General features: G+C 39.3%; 1 protein-coding gene across 3 annotated transcripts in view; it reads left to right on the top strand.

Annotated features, from left to right (window-relative positions):
* The window catches only part of rxraa (retinoid X receptor, alpha a), a 168160-nt gene that overhangs the window by 112442 nt on the left and 40451 nt on the right, over positions 1-15267 (top strand). For all 3 annotated transcript variants that reach the window (XM_085279112.1, XM_085279114.1, XM_085279113.1), the window contains exon 3: positions 6647-6885. In XM_085279112.1, coding sequence (XP_085135238.1) covers positions 6647-6885 — 239 coding nt within the window. The remainder of the gene's footprint in view (positions 1-6646; positions 6886-15267) is intronic.

Here is a 15267-nt window from a genome sequence, read left to right as displayed (position 1 = left end):
TCACGATGTCATGACTCACTGGACACTGTGAACATCCACGGTCACCACTTCATGCATAATGGACCTTCTATGTGGACATGCGCAGGTATATATGTATGTATATGTATACAAATGTATATTTAGTGTGCACATGTGTGTGTGTGTACATGTCTATACAGGGAGTGCAGAATTATTAGGCAAATGAGTATTTTGTCCACATCATCCTCTTCATGCATGTTGTCCTACTCCAAGCTGTATAGGCTCGAAAGCCTACTACCAATTAAGCATATTAGGTGATGTGCATCTCTGTAATGAGAAGGGGTGTGGTCTAATTACATCAACACCCTATATCAGGTGTGCATAATTATTAGGCAACGTCCTTTCCTTTGGCAAAATCAAATCAAATCAAATCACTTTTATTGTCACATCACATGTGCAGGCACACTGGCACAGCACATGCGAGTGAAATTCTTGTGTGCGAGCCCCACAAGCAACAGAGATGTGCAAACACAACAACACAAACGAGCAAAATACAAGAATGGCCAACCTGAAACTAATAAATATATGTACAATATATAATAGTGTATGCATTTCTGGATGTGTATACTAAATATTTTCCTGTGTGTGTGTGTGTGTGTGTGTGTGTGTGTGTGTGTGTGTGTGTACACATTTTTACAAATTAAATAGTAAAAAAAAAAAAATAATAATAATAATAATAATAAAATATATAAAATATACAGAGTTGAATATGTGCAAAACAAGTGGCATTTATATACAGTGTGGAGTGCATAATGTTGAAGTTCCAGTAGTGAAGCTGAGGTGTCTATGACGTGTTCAGCAGTCTGATGGCCTGATGGAAGAAGCTGTCTCTCAGTCTGTTGGTACGGGACCAGATGCTGCAGAACCTCCTTCCTGATGGAAGCAGTCTGAACAGTTTATGGCTGGGGTGACTGGAGTCCTTGATGATCCTCCCCGCTTTCCTCAGGCAGCGCTTCCTGTAGATGTCTTGGAGGGAGGGAAGCTCACCTCCAATTATCCGCTCAGAGCACCGCACTACTCGCTGGAGAGCTTTGCAGTCCCCAAAATGGGTCAAAAGAAGGACTTGACAGGCTCAGAAAAGTCAAAAATAGTGAGATATCTTGCAGAGGGATGCAGCAGTCTCAAAATTGCAAAGCTTCTGAAGCGTGATCATCGAACAATCAAGCGTTTCATTCAAAATAGTCAACAGGGTCGCAAGAAGCGTGTGGAAAAACCAAGGCGCAAAATAACTGCCCATGAACTGAGAAAAGTCAAGCATGCAGCTGCCAAGATGCCACTTGCCACCAGTTTGACCATATTTCAGAGCTGCAACATCACTGGAGTGCCCAAAAGCACAAGGTGTGCAATACTCAGAGACATGGCCAAGGTAAGAAAGGCTGAAAGACGACCACCACTGAACAAGACACGCAAGCTGAAACGTCAAGACTGGGCCAAGAAATATCTCAAGACTGGTTTTTCTAAGGTTTTATGGACTGATGAAATGAGAGTGAGTCTCGATGGGCCAGATGGATGGGCCCGTGGCTGGATTGGTAAAGGACAGAGAGCTCCAGTCCGACTCAGACGCCAGCAAGGTGGAGGTGGAGTACTGGTTTGGGCTGGTATCATCAAAGATGAGCTTGTGGGGCCTTTTCGGGTTGAGGATGGAGTCAAGCTCAACTCCCAGTCCTACTGCCAGTTTCTGGAAGACACCTTCTTCAAGCAGTGGTACAGGAAGAAGTCTGCATCCTTCAAGAAAAACATGATTTCCATGCAGGACAATGCTCCATCACACGCGTCCAAGTACTCCACAGCGTGGCTGGTAAGAAAGGGTATAAAAGAAGAAAAACTAATGACATGGCCTCCTTGTTCACCTGATCTGAACCCCATTGAGAACCTGTGGTCCATCATCAAATGTGAGATTTACAAGGAGGGAAAACAGTACACCTCTCTGAACAGTGTCTGGGAGGCTGTGGTTGCTGCTGCACGCAATGTTGATGGTGAACAGATCAAAACACTGACAGAATCCATGGATGGCAGGCTTTTGAGTGTCCTTGCAAAGAAAGGTGGCTATATTGGTCGCTGATTTGTTTTTGTTTTGTTTTTGAATGTCAGAAATGTATATTTGTGAATGTGGAGATGTTATATTGGTTTCACTGGTAAAAATAAATAATTGAAATGGGTATATATTTGTTTTTTGTTAAGTTGCCTAATAATTATGCACAGTAATAGTCACCTGCACACACAGATATCCCCCTAAAATAGCTAAAACTAAAAACAAACTAAAAATTACTTCCAAAAACATTCAGCTTTGATATTAATGAGTTTTTTGGGTTCATTGAGAACATGGTTGTTGTTCAATAATAAAATTATTCCTCAAAAATACAACTTGCCTAATAATTCTGCACTCCCTGTACATAGGAATAGTAGTGGTACAATAGTTATGTTAAGCTATATAGTTTATGTCTTGCATAGTTCCACAACCATATCCATAATCACATACTGTGTGTGCTACCGTTGTATATAATGTATTATCTTACTTATTTTTTCATTGATTGTACTTATTTGTATTTTGATATCTGTACCTGAGCTGAGGTAACGCAAAAAAATCCCCGTCATGGATTCAATAAAGTCTTATCTTAATTTTTATTTTTGCTCTTACCTGCCCTGCCCTTTTTCAGTGATTGGCTTTACAGTCACTCTTATCTTTTGAACAGGTTTATTTCATATCTTGCATACAGTGCAAACGGCTGCCAGAGGTTGTTTTTCCAAGACTGCTCATGATGCATATTCCCATTTCCAGTTTAACAGGTTAAGATGGAATTGGCTATATGAAGAAACGCAGGCAGGAGTGGCAATGCTGCCCCCCCCCCCCCCCCCTTTTTTTTTCTCCACTTCTTTTTCCTTGATTAGTTGGGCTTAAAGTCAAAGTGTTGGTTGAAGATTTTACAGAGATTCTTTGAGTTGTATTTTTATAGTTAACTGATAACAGAAACTGGAATTTGAGATCTTGTTGTGTGAGCCGGGACTTTATCTCAAAGGAGAACTTGGCAAAGCTTAATTTAAACCTAAATGCACATGTCTTGTGTATGTACAGAGGAACCTTATTTCCATCTTGCTCCTTGCTTACTTTTCTTGTCCAGTCTAGTCATTTCTTTCCTTTCTTCTGTCATTCTTCTTGTTTTGTTTCTTCTTGATTCCCTTTCTCTCATTGGATCTTCCTTTCTGCTTTTTTTCTTCTTCTCCACTCTTCTGTCCTTACAACCATTATTTGTTTCCTTATCCTTTCTTTCCTTGTCTCCTCTACCCTAATTTTCTCTTCTGCTTTCCTCTCCGGGGAGGATTAGGACAGAGTCCTTTTCATCCTGGTGTAATCCTACACTGGCAACCCAACTCCAACAAGAGTAAACATACACACGCATACTGTACACTCAAACGCACACACAGATATTTCGCATTGAGAAATCTTTATGTTCTGGGAGCTTTGTCCAAACAAGACCATCCACATACAATCCAGTGTGACCACATGGTTCGCTGCTTGGTCATAAAGAGGGGGAACATTAGAGGGGAAAAGTGTTCTGCTTTGGATTTTCCTCTTCTCCAAAAGCTGTCGGAAGAAAGAGGGACATAAAGAATGAATGGGAGGGGAAAAAAGAGACATAACAGGCGGATCTACCTCCCAGCCTGTCTCTGTCATCCCCCCCTCTAGGTGGGGCCTTGCTGGGATTCTGTTTGCTGAGTCCCACTCTCCCCTACCCTCCACCCCCACTGAGAGCTACAATGGCAGATTGGCAACTCTAATACCGCCTCTCGTTTTATCTGCTTGAATTGAAACCCAGTTGGAGAAGGGTTATGGGAATTATTTTGGAGCTATGTGTGTGTGGGCACATATTTTTGGAGGAAAAAATCTAATCATACAGATAGAAGCTCAAGAAGTATCAGTCATGGGATCCAACACTGAAGTAACATAGCTAGATACAGAGCTGTTATTAGCCCCTTTTTTAACAAGTCTGTTTGTTTATTTTCCAAAGGATAGGGTGTTTCTGTGTGGGTGTGTGTGTGTGTCGTTTCTAACAGGAAGTTCTTTTGAGTCAAGCAAGATGTGCAGGAAGTATTTGGTTTGACTCAGCTGAAAACTGCACTGGTACTCAGTGCAGAGTGCTGCTAAAACCAGTGCTCCTGCAAATGTATTTTGTAGCATTTTTCTTTAAATGATTTGAGTTTGTATGGCTGTTACTTTGGCTACGTAGCAATAAAAAGGATGGGGAGAATTCCTAAAAGAAACTAAAGTTGCTAATCTCTGCCTTTAACTAGTTTAGCTATCTGCTTTTTTCCACTGTGCAGAAAATAGAGGAACCTGGTCACGTACAAAATGTGGGAGCGTGATAGACAAGCCACACTCCAACTCATTACATAACATGTGTCCATGCTCCCACTGCAGAGAGCAGACAGAGTGAACTTGCAGTGTCAAAATAGGACAGGGTATAAAGGAGGGTATTTAAGGACAACAGAGAAACTGATGTGAACCTCAGCTCTCTAATGCCAGCTATAAAAATGGATTGAGAAATTGTTGTAAATTAAAATACAAAAATGAGGGAATGTCTTTGGAGACACTGAGATATGTCACTATTATTATTATTGTTATTGTTATTATTATTGTTATTATTATTATTATTCATGGACATTTTTGCAACATTTAATTGTTCAGCATTTTGCTTGCAAAACTAATTATGTGAATCAGTTACTGATAAGGCCACTGTTGTTTGATAAATTATAATGTCTATAAATACATTTATGTTCAAAAAGCTGGTGTATCTTAACGGTGTGTCCCTTTGTGGGACATTTAATGAATAAAAATGGGGTCGATGGATGTGAGATTATAAAAAAGAATGATGGAAGCAAAGGCAGGCTCAGTCATAAATGGAAAGTATGCAAGACTGAACTGCAGTGTTGAAAGTTGAGACAGGAGGTTTGTTATCAGTACACATACAACAAAGTTGCCAAAGTCTCAGTGACATAGCACAGCATATCAGTACTTCTTTGCTAATGTTCTCACCTGTCTCATATCTTCTGTGTTGACAGCTGATGGAAAGATGGAAAGCTCAGTCAAGATAAAGAGTAGCTCTGATGATGGGGGGGCTGTGAGCGCAGATGAGCTTTTGTACACATGACCTTATCCTTATCATTCTGACTTCAGTCTCAGTCACTGCAGGATTCTCCTCAGCTGTGGTGCAAGGTCATGCTTGTCATTTTCCTGAGCCCACTACTACCCCATTCATAAGCTATATGCAATATAAATCCAGTGTATATCCCTGACCTCGTAGATGCCTCAAGGAAGGACTTCAGTTTACCAGAACGAAGCAGTCTGTGAGAGAGCAGCAGAACTGCTTTGTAAAGTTATAGAGTCTTTTTAAGTGTTTACCACATCCATGGCCCCCCATATCCATAAGTCTCTACTGTGTTTTATTTCTTTTAATGTCACACTTGTTTCTTTCCTTTGTCTCATTGTATATCTACGTTTGCCTTTACTTCACGGTGTGCTCTGCTCTTTGTGTTAAGCATTATACACATAGCTGGGAACAGGATTGACTGTTAAAGAGAAGACCATAGACAGTATAAAAGGGGTATCTTGCCACCAGGACATCACCTACTGGTTTGTGAAGTCCCACTTAAATCTGTGATTTCAGCTTTTTGGCCATAGCCATCTTGGAAACCAGATGTAGTGACTTAGGGATGAATGAGATTGTGAAACTGTGCACTCGCTGGCTAATGATTTATGGTTGACAAATCATTAGCTAGCAAGCCTTTCCTGGATTATTCTCCTTTGTGACTCTTAGACGGACCACAGTTGAACAAATGGATTTAATCTTCTGTTCAGTTTGACCTGAGACTAGCAGGTGAGACTCATCAGGAAAGTGTTTAATGAAGTTGCAGATTAAGAAAGCCGAATGTCACTTTCCATACACTTCTAAGCAACCACAAGTCTTTTTTGGAACTACATGAGTTCAAGGCACTTTTACGCTGGCTTCACTTTTCAGACCTGGAAACTATGTCCATTTATGGTTGGTACATTACTTGTAAGTTTCCCAGGATATGTTAATCCATCAAAAATGATGGTGGAGAAAAACAGCAGAGTAAAGAAAACCAACACCCGGTTCATGTACACAAGCTTTTCATGACATTCTGCCCATACCCACAACCGTTCAGCCGCTGACTTTGTGGTTTTTCCACTATTGGTGATTGTTGGATTTAATTGTCTTAAGTGTTTTTTGCTGAATTGTCCATTTTCCTGCACAGCACTCACATTAAAGAACTGCCTTCACACTTTACCAGATGTGCTAGCCTTGCGGTGCCAACGACCCTGGCTGGAAGAAACCAAGTGTGAGAGCGTTGTTTTGAAGAATTCTGAGTGTTTATTCAAAACTTAGTTATCAAAGTGGCTTTTTGGTCCAAATTGTGAAGCCTTGCATCAGGTTTTTCCTGTCTCATTTTGCTTTGAAAATCTTATGAAGGCAAACTCAAAAGACCTTATTATCATAAGAAAATATGACGGGATGGTAAGAATTACCCGTGTTTATTATCAGTGATTTTCTTTGCTCATTGGAATCGTCAAGATAAAATGTGTAATTTTTTTGTTTTTTTTCCTGAACAGATTCATCAGGCCAGGTGACCTCTTCGCCCTTGGGATCACCAACCTCCCACCGTGGAATGCACCCATCTCTACTCAGCCCAACGTCCATGGGGCCCTCAGGCCCTCTCCACTCTCCCATCAGTACGCTGAGCTCTCCAATGAATGGCCTGGCTTCACCCTTCTCTGTCATCAGCTCACCCATGGGCCCTCACTCCATGAACTCACCTGGCATGGGCTACGGTCCTAGCGTTAGCCCCCAGGTGAGGCCTGTTAAGAGACACTTTTAAAAGTTTACATTTTAAGGATGATTTTATAGAGATTAGTAAGCATACTGACAACAAGTTATCTGCTCACTTTCTGATAAACCAAAAGATATATTTCTTTGATACTCACAGCCATAGCTGTTGCTTGCACTTTCTAATACCTGAAATAGTTTAAACCTGGAACTCTCGTGGTTAGCCCAAAGGTTTCTCACCCCAACCGGTCGCAGCAGATGGCCGCCCCTCCCTGAGCCTGGTTCTGCCGGAGGTTTCTTCCTGTTAAAAGGGAGTTTTTCCTTGAATTTGGTCACAGAGAAGATGCTGGACTGAAGACCTCCTACTGATAGCTTTAATTGCTAGCAGAGTTCCATGAATGTCTGTAGTTTCTCATGTTTGTTTGCAAAAGCTTGCCAAATATTGGCCAAGCAGCAGTATTACTAAGAAAGTGCGAAAGAACGAGTTGTGAAGTTGTGCCAGCATGTTTCAAAACTTTTGGTTTGAAGGCAAATGGTCTTCGTTTCTGGTTTATGTCACACTTTTCAAAGTTTCAGTACAGCTTGGAGAGCTTGGACGGTGTTTGTAGACAGATCCATCACTTTCATTCAAATTATAGGCGAAAGCAATATGCAGGTCTTATCTTCCCAGCAACTTTTGATCAACCTTCAGCAACTTGCAAGTGGTCAGGGAGTGCTAAATTATCCCTCACAGTGAGCGGTTGCTAGGTGGTCACTGATCAGTCTGTAAGCCAGGTGCGACTGGGACCTTATTCACTACATCTTACACTGTCAGCAGGATTTTCACATCCAAAATGTCCAAAATGGTCAACAGGTGTGTGGTCTGGAAAATGTCAGTAGAACCACTGCAGGGACAGTGTGGTTTATTTTTGTATCAAAAGGAAAAAGTTTGGAGAACTTAGACTGCTGTCTATATGTTGTGTTTTAATAAAGAACTGACAGTTTTTTGCACTATAGATCTCTCATTATAGACCAAATTCTGATTTTCATTAGTTTTAATTACATTTTCATTTGAGGTTTGAGAGTCATGCACATCATGGGTTGCTTTTTTATTTTAGGCAAAGTACAATATTGCAAATTTACAACATTAATAGAATCAATTCCACCTGTTTCCTCATATAGATTTAAATATGATGTTACTCCAAAATGCATTAAGTTACTTTGTAATTTTATTATTGTGCGTTTTAACAAATGTTTTTTAAAGTTAGCTATTTTTGGAAGAAATGTGATGAAGGAAATTAAATATCCATTACCATATATCCAATATCCATAAAGTGGATTTCATATATTCTATAATTGTAATTCAAATTAAAAACAAAGAAATAAATGAGGAAAAAAGTGAGTTACTAGTAGCTGGTTGTTTTGTTGGGGCCAACAAGAGGCACTTACAAAAGGCAAAAATTTAAGTTAATGACCCTTCTTCCTTTTACAACTCTTAATTCTTCTATATAGATATTGTTGACCAAAAGTTTTGCTACTGTCCATTTTTAACGAGGGGCAAAAGCAGATCTCTGTAAATGTGAGGTGTGCACTGTATTTATTACACAAGATCAAGAAAAAAAGCCTCGTAGCAAGAAGCTGTAGTGTGTTTAGGGCAAAATGAACACCCATTAATGCTACATTTTTCATACTGTAAGAAACCAGAAAGCCTTCATCCTAGGTTTCATGAGGTTTTCTCTGTGCTCCCTTTCAGATCACAGAGAAGTGCAGCTGCCCTAAGCCAACCAGAAAAACCATTTACGTATATCGTGTCTTGCAAATTGCAGTCACATGTTTCAAAAGTGCAAATTACAGTCAAAACTTGCACACTCACACATATATGCACACATATCATTTTCGTAAGCCAGGCCCCAGCAGACAGAGACCCTGCTCTGACCCTGTGGCACAGTTAATCAAGTCCTATTCAACTGGGATTCCACACTAGTTTAGCTCTGTCACTCTTACTTCTATATCTGAGGCATATTTTTTCCCTGCCATATCTTACTCTCGTCTCTTTCTATTCATCCATCCTTTTTCTTTGGCTGTCCACTTTCCCAGTCTTGTTCTATCCTTGTCTATGTCACAACATCTCCATTTTCTCCCTTTGTCTCTGTCATTTTTGTTCCATCAATAAGCTTTGGTTTCTTTGCTATTAAATGCACACACGCAAACAATTGAGACATCAAAGCATACAGTGGCCCAGTTTCAGTTTGGTGCCATATCTAAAATTGAAATAGTTTCCCCCCAAAATGTGGTTGCTGCCCTTCTTTATGTTTGTTGATTTTTTATTTATTTTTTTTGGATGGGCTCTCCTCGCTATTGTTGAGCTTATCTGTGTCTTCTTAGTGAAAGTGTCCCACATGTAATGGAGTTTAGAGTGGATTAGGAGCACTTTGTGAAAGCAGCCAAAATCTTTCATTGCTAGAAAGCCCCTCGTCCTTCTCCCTACCCTCTCCTTCTTATTCCTGGGCACTTTATGATTCCAACACTTTCATCTGCACTGCCATTTCTGTCCTGGAGGGGTATTCTTTATTTGCAGGTGAAATTTTTAGTTAGCAAAACACTTTGGTGGGTTCAGCTGAACCTGCAATGTTTTTCACTGATTTACATTGTGATGATAGTGAGGCACACGTGTGGGGGTGGAGAGCTGATATTAGACTATGGTGGATTTTTAATTTGTCCAATAGTGGGACAGGAGACTTGAGAAAGCTGAATGACACTGAGGACCACACAACAACCAACTGAGCAGAGAAACAAAAACGGCTAGTTAGCAGTTAGCTCAATCATAAACCAATCAGATGCCTGAAAAATTAAAAGTAAATCATGAAATATACTGAAGCAACTGTCAGTGTACCAGGTTGTGGGGAAAAACTGCTCTGTCTCAATGAATCTTTTACACGTGCTTTAGTGTTTTGATATAACTTTTTAGGTGTACACATTAATCTTAAAAATATGTTTACATTATGGCATTCATGAAAAATATCCTGTGGTGTCAGCATACTGGGGTATTTTTGTACCGCCTCACAGCCAATCCCACCATTTTTAGTAGCTGTGTCAAGAACCAGTAACAACTGATTCAGTTAGTGCCAACTGTTTTAATACTGTACTTACAGTAATTATAGCTGGTTTAGTATTTACAGTGCTGTAGTGGTTCATTTGTTGAAACAGTTGATGTGAGGGCAAATGCGTCCAACAAACCGAAGGTTACCGTACTGGTGCGATTTAATTGTTTCTTTATTATTCAAAAAAATAATGAAAATACATTTTTTGTAATGTTAAAATATCTTTAGATAACAAGAAAAAATATCATTTTGGCTGACTTTTTTGATTAGTCTGTCTAAGAGAAGCAGTATACACACAAGTATTATGCTTAACTTAAGGTGTATCTGCATACTATCATTATATTGCAAAGCTTTAAAAAAAAAAATTCTCATTTCATTAATGCTAAAGAATAAAGAAAGGAAAAACAAAAATGTTATTGTTGACACCTGTGTTTTACATATTTCGAATGCCACCCAAACCCAAACTGTACAGGTGGTCTTGTAAACGGTTAACTATGAGTGATTCCATAACCGAGATTGTTGAGGCTTCTTGCTGCTGCTCAGCAAAGGTGGGGAACAGTGGTTTGATTTGAAAGTGCAGTGGCTTAGAGCATAAAGATGGTGGCACTGCCCTGTGGTCGTGAGGCGCGGCACATCTGATAAGACGTGATTTGAGTCAGACGGCATATGCCACTTAGACTTAACACTCGGCTGACTTGCTTTTGTCAGGAGCAGTTAACTGGAACGAGGTCACAGCTCAGCCTTTTTCACTACTTAACCGCCCAGACCAGTGTGAGACCCTGCCTAAGCTAACGGCTCACAATGCACAGGCGTGGACACACACCAAACTGCATATACTGTACTTTCTTTCTAATGATCATACATGCATATGTAGTATTATAAAATACAATAATCACAAGAATACCTTATTTGACCATCAGCTGCACTCAGCAGCATCTTCCAGTAGAAAGATTACATTTATAGATGGACATGCACGGTCAGGTGGTAATCGTGCTTACCTACTTTGCCCTAAAAGCTATATATTTTTCAATAAAAAACAGTGTATAAATGAAAAGCAGCAAGGTTTAACTATCCTCTACATCAAAGGTTTAATTGAAAACATGATGAAAGCTTGGGAGAAGATGAACAAAAGTCCTATTCATACAGGAGTCTCACATCCTCAGAAAAAAGCTAACCACATGTAAAGAGAGAGACAGTCCTTTATTATCAGCCAGTTCTTACATCTTGAACAACAGTACTTCCCCTTCAGCTCTGTCCCGAGCATCCAGACACAATGACATACTGCGGTTATGTTCTTTCTCTGTGAAGAGGACCATGCATTGTCAGCAAACATACTATACATAAAAGATATTGTGTGTTATTTGAAGCGCATACTTTGTCTTTTATTTCGTGGTTTTGCCAGGGTTGTCAACTCATATTTTCTGGAGTTCTATGAAGGGAGAGGTTGCAAGACATCTTTTGAGCTATATGCTCTGGGTGTGTTGGCAAACCGTAGTCGTGCTTCTTAGTATCAAACTCATCAGTGGTTATGTCTGTAGGCTTGAACTTACTGAGAAGACAGACCGTCCCCCGATCACAGACACCGCAACTACCCAAACACATGGAAGGGATTATAGTGGTTGGAACACAGTTCACACTTGCAGTGACAATGAGGAGAATTGTCTGGCTGTTGGGAAAAAGGGGTTCTTTATCATAGAACCATGGCTGGCTACCATTTTCCAGACGCAGTCTGTACCCCTCTGGGTTCTGTCCTCCCACTGAAACCTCGCAGCAAATCCTAAACCAACAACAGACCAGTGTCTCACAGTAAGGCTTTCAAAATACACATTAAGCTCGACTGTTTCTGGACTCAACAACACAAATGTGAAAAAGGTGTAAATGTTTTACAAGAAATGGAACACGCGTTTAATAAATTATAAATGAGCGGCGGCCGTGATGTCATGTGCCACTTTTCAGTACATCGTGTTTAGGCGTTTGTGTTGCTAGGAGCCTGAAACACAGCACATTCAAGTGAAAGAGAGAGAGAGGTGGACCTTAGCCCCTTTCTCTGTGGGAGTAATAAAGGTCCCTTCCACTGCTGTGGTCTTTGATGGACTTTGCATGACATCATGGCTCCATGGCTGTAGAAAAGAACTGTGTGTAAGGTCTTAGGGGAGCAATCAAGGCTCTCTAACGCCAATCAAAGCTTAGATGTGTTAAGGAAAACTTTGAAACCAATTTAGCGCTCACTTTTTCCCATAGCACTATAAAGGTAAAGATGCAGTGCAGTTCTGACGGAATTAAAGCAAATGATTAATACATTGTGTTGATGGGGAGAATGCAGATTTTATAGAAAATAGTTCGACAAAGAGTTACGTTAAAGCCCCTCTCCTTTGTTTGCTTTTTATTAGTGATCTTATTTTTGTTATTTTTTCCATAACTTTTTATTTTACAAGGCTTCAATAGCTGATGGATTGTGTGATAAAGCTTGGGCCTGTGTGTGTTCTGCTTGTGTTGTGCCACACAGGAGTTGGGCCATTTAGGAGGTAGGAGCTATAAGGGATTGAAATGCTAACGTTAGGCTTAAGTTTCACGGTGCAGCCTCATAGTGCAGGCTCTAGACATTGTTGTTTGAATGCCTTGAGGGCACACTTTTATTTTAAAGCTTGAAATAATCCCTTCAGGGCTTTAATTGCATCTGCTGGTGTGATATTACAGCAACTCAATGCAGCCTGTGGACAGACATGTACGCTGTGGTCTGTCTGTGAAGTGTAATGACACTTTCTGTATGACTAATTCTACTTTTGTCACTGCCCAGGCGCCTGTAAAACTTGAAGTCATGCACAGATATTAGTCATTTTATATTTATAAACTCTTTACAGTCCTATAATAAATTATTTACTTCAGCATTCATAACTAAAAATGAAAGATGTGTTACACAAAGAAGGCAAGGCTGACATTTTCTATGAAAAGAGTGTTGAAACAGATTAGTTTAATCTTGCAAATGTCAGATGTTCAGTATCAAACCTCATTCTGGCAGAATTGGTGTTGATCACCCAACATCTTGTTTAGGATTAGGGAGCTAATCAGTCGGAAACAGTCATCAATAAAGTACTTGTTTACTTGTTGTCGGCCATGGAAAGTAAAAGGGAATCCAGTTGCCTGACACTAATACTATTACCCAAGTAAAAGACTCATCATTTAAAAGCAGTTGGATTTGTCATCACATTATCCGCCAAATGGTGGAAAATGGAAATGTAACTAAATGACTTGCAAAACACTGCTAAATTCATTGGTGGTTTTACACTGAAATGGTCTTTAAATTGCTGCCAGATTATGTGTTATTTGATAAAAGACATATAATTTTGTTCATTTTTATGGTGCACGGTAGGAAACACCTAAAAAGCTACACTGATAACGTAATCACTAGAGCATTAATCTCTGGACTGGTGCCTGTCTTGAAAGCAAAAATATGTCTTTATCCATCTCGAAGTGAAATGTAAGATAGTGACCCATCTTTACAACAAAGAGGACATGCCAGTGTACAGTTTTTGAAATAGTTTCTCACAAAGAGTGTGATATGGGAATACTGAATGGCAGACAACTCAAGTGCAAGTGCAGCACATTATTCATACATTTTCTGTAGACATGCATCAGTTGCAATTTTCTTGCCAGATTTTGATAATAAATCTGATAATTTGATAATTCAATAATTTTGAAGTCTGGCCTGCTGACTAGATTAGGAAAAAAAATCCAAAATACATTCAAACTTGTGCCCCCATTTCCTGTTTTTTTTTTTTTTAATTTGATGTCACAACAGTCATTTTAATATTGCAACAAAGAGAACAGCTCAAATAAATCATTAAAAGACTTTGTAGTCACCTACGTTTATTTTCAGTGCTATCAAAATGAGGAAATAGGAAATGATATATTGTTAGATAATTGGCTGTTGGCATTCGCAGTTTACATAATTCAATTTGTGTTTAATTTTTTGTCTTTTGCACGACATATTTCCATCTAGCACAGATATTGCAGTTGTTGTGACATATTTTCCTATATTTAGTTACATTTCTGGACAAGTGCATGTCAAGCTATGACGGATTAGCACAGAATCTTTATCTAAGATTAATCAGCCCATCGCAGCCTGTCAAATACATATGATTGTAGTTGCTGGGTGATCATTTAGTGCATCTCTAATTTTCAATAGTCAGACAGTATTACAGCATGTAGCTCATTTTATCAGTTAGAAATACATGTTTATTCAAAGGTTGCAAAAACTGAGGTTTTTTTTGTTTTTGTTTTCTTTGTTGTTGTTTTTTTCCCTTGGAATAAGACAATTTTATCATTGGCCATTATAAATGTATATATGCAGAGTATTTGCATTCTAGGTCACACACTAATCAAAAAATAATAATTCAAGTGTCATGCTGCATATATCTTCTGAATTTCATGCAAACTCAATCAAATTGATTATTAATTAAAATAATTATTGAAACTAAATTCTGGTGGCTCTGATTAAAACATCGTTGGGTGGCACCAACAATTTCTCTATGCAGGAAACACCCTGGCTTTTGCTGTATGCTCATCAACACCCACGCAAAGCCAGAACGACACACTTACACATGTACATGGAGACCAAGTGATAATGCACGCTTGTGCTTGCATGTAACTCCAGAAATTCATATCCACATAGACACATAGATCCACTCATGCCGTGAACCCACCCCAGTATGTGCAAAAACTCCAATAGATTCCAAAAACACTTAGACAAAATCCATGCCCAGCAGTGCCATTCTGAGGTGAGACAACAGCTGCAAGTTACTGTGTGTATTCCAGCTTCACTGCTTCCACAGCACTGATAGGCTTAATATCCTCTTTTTTTCACTGCAACAAAAGTTTCTGTCAAAACACGCACACACACACACATAAGCTGGCAGTGCTTGCGATGATTCATTTTATCTGCTATGGCACAGCATGGTGCGAGTGTTAGAAACCTCCAAGCTGTCTGGAATAATGTCTGCTTCTGCTAAATTCTACTGGGAGAGAGTAGGGAGAGCGTTTTAATAGAGCTTAGTGACAATAATCACGGAGCTATTTTACAAAAAGACATACTTAGGAAGGATTTATATTTTGTAACCAAAGGCTTTATTTAATGGTTGATAAATAATGTATGTATTCACTTAATAAGCTATTAAAATACATAAATTATGGCCATGTTGTGATCCCATGTGTAAGTGAGGGATCTTTTTTTTATTTTTCATTGATTCCTTTCGTTCACTGAGACTTTTGAGGGAGACTTAATTATTCACTGTTATGCTAAAAGCCTCCATAAATACAAGGTTTCCACA

Source organism: Mchenga conophoros, linkage group LG7 (genome assembly GCF_057382185.1).
Source record: "Mchenga conophoros isolate Kocher_MC1m ecotype Shallow Benthic linkage group LG7, M_conophoros_male_GT1.1, whole genome shotgun sequence".
NCBI lineage: Eukaryota > Metazoa > Chordata > Actinopteri > Cichliformes > Cichlidae > Mchenga > Mchenga conophoros.
This window is presented reverse-complemented; position numbering and strand designations above follow the sequence as displayed.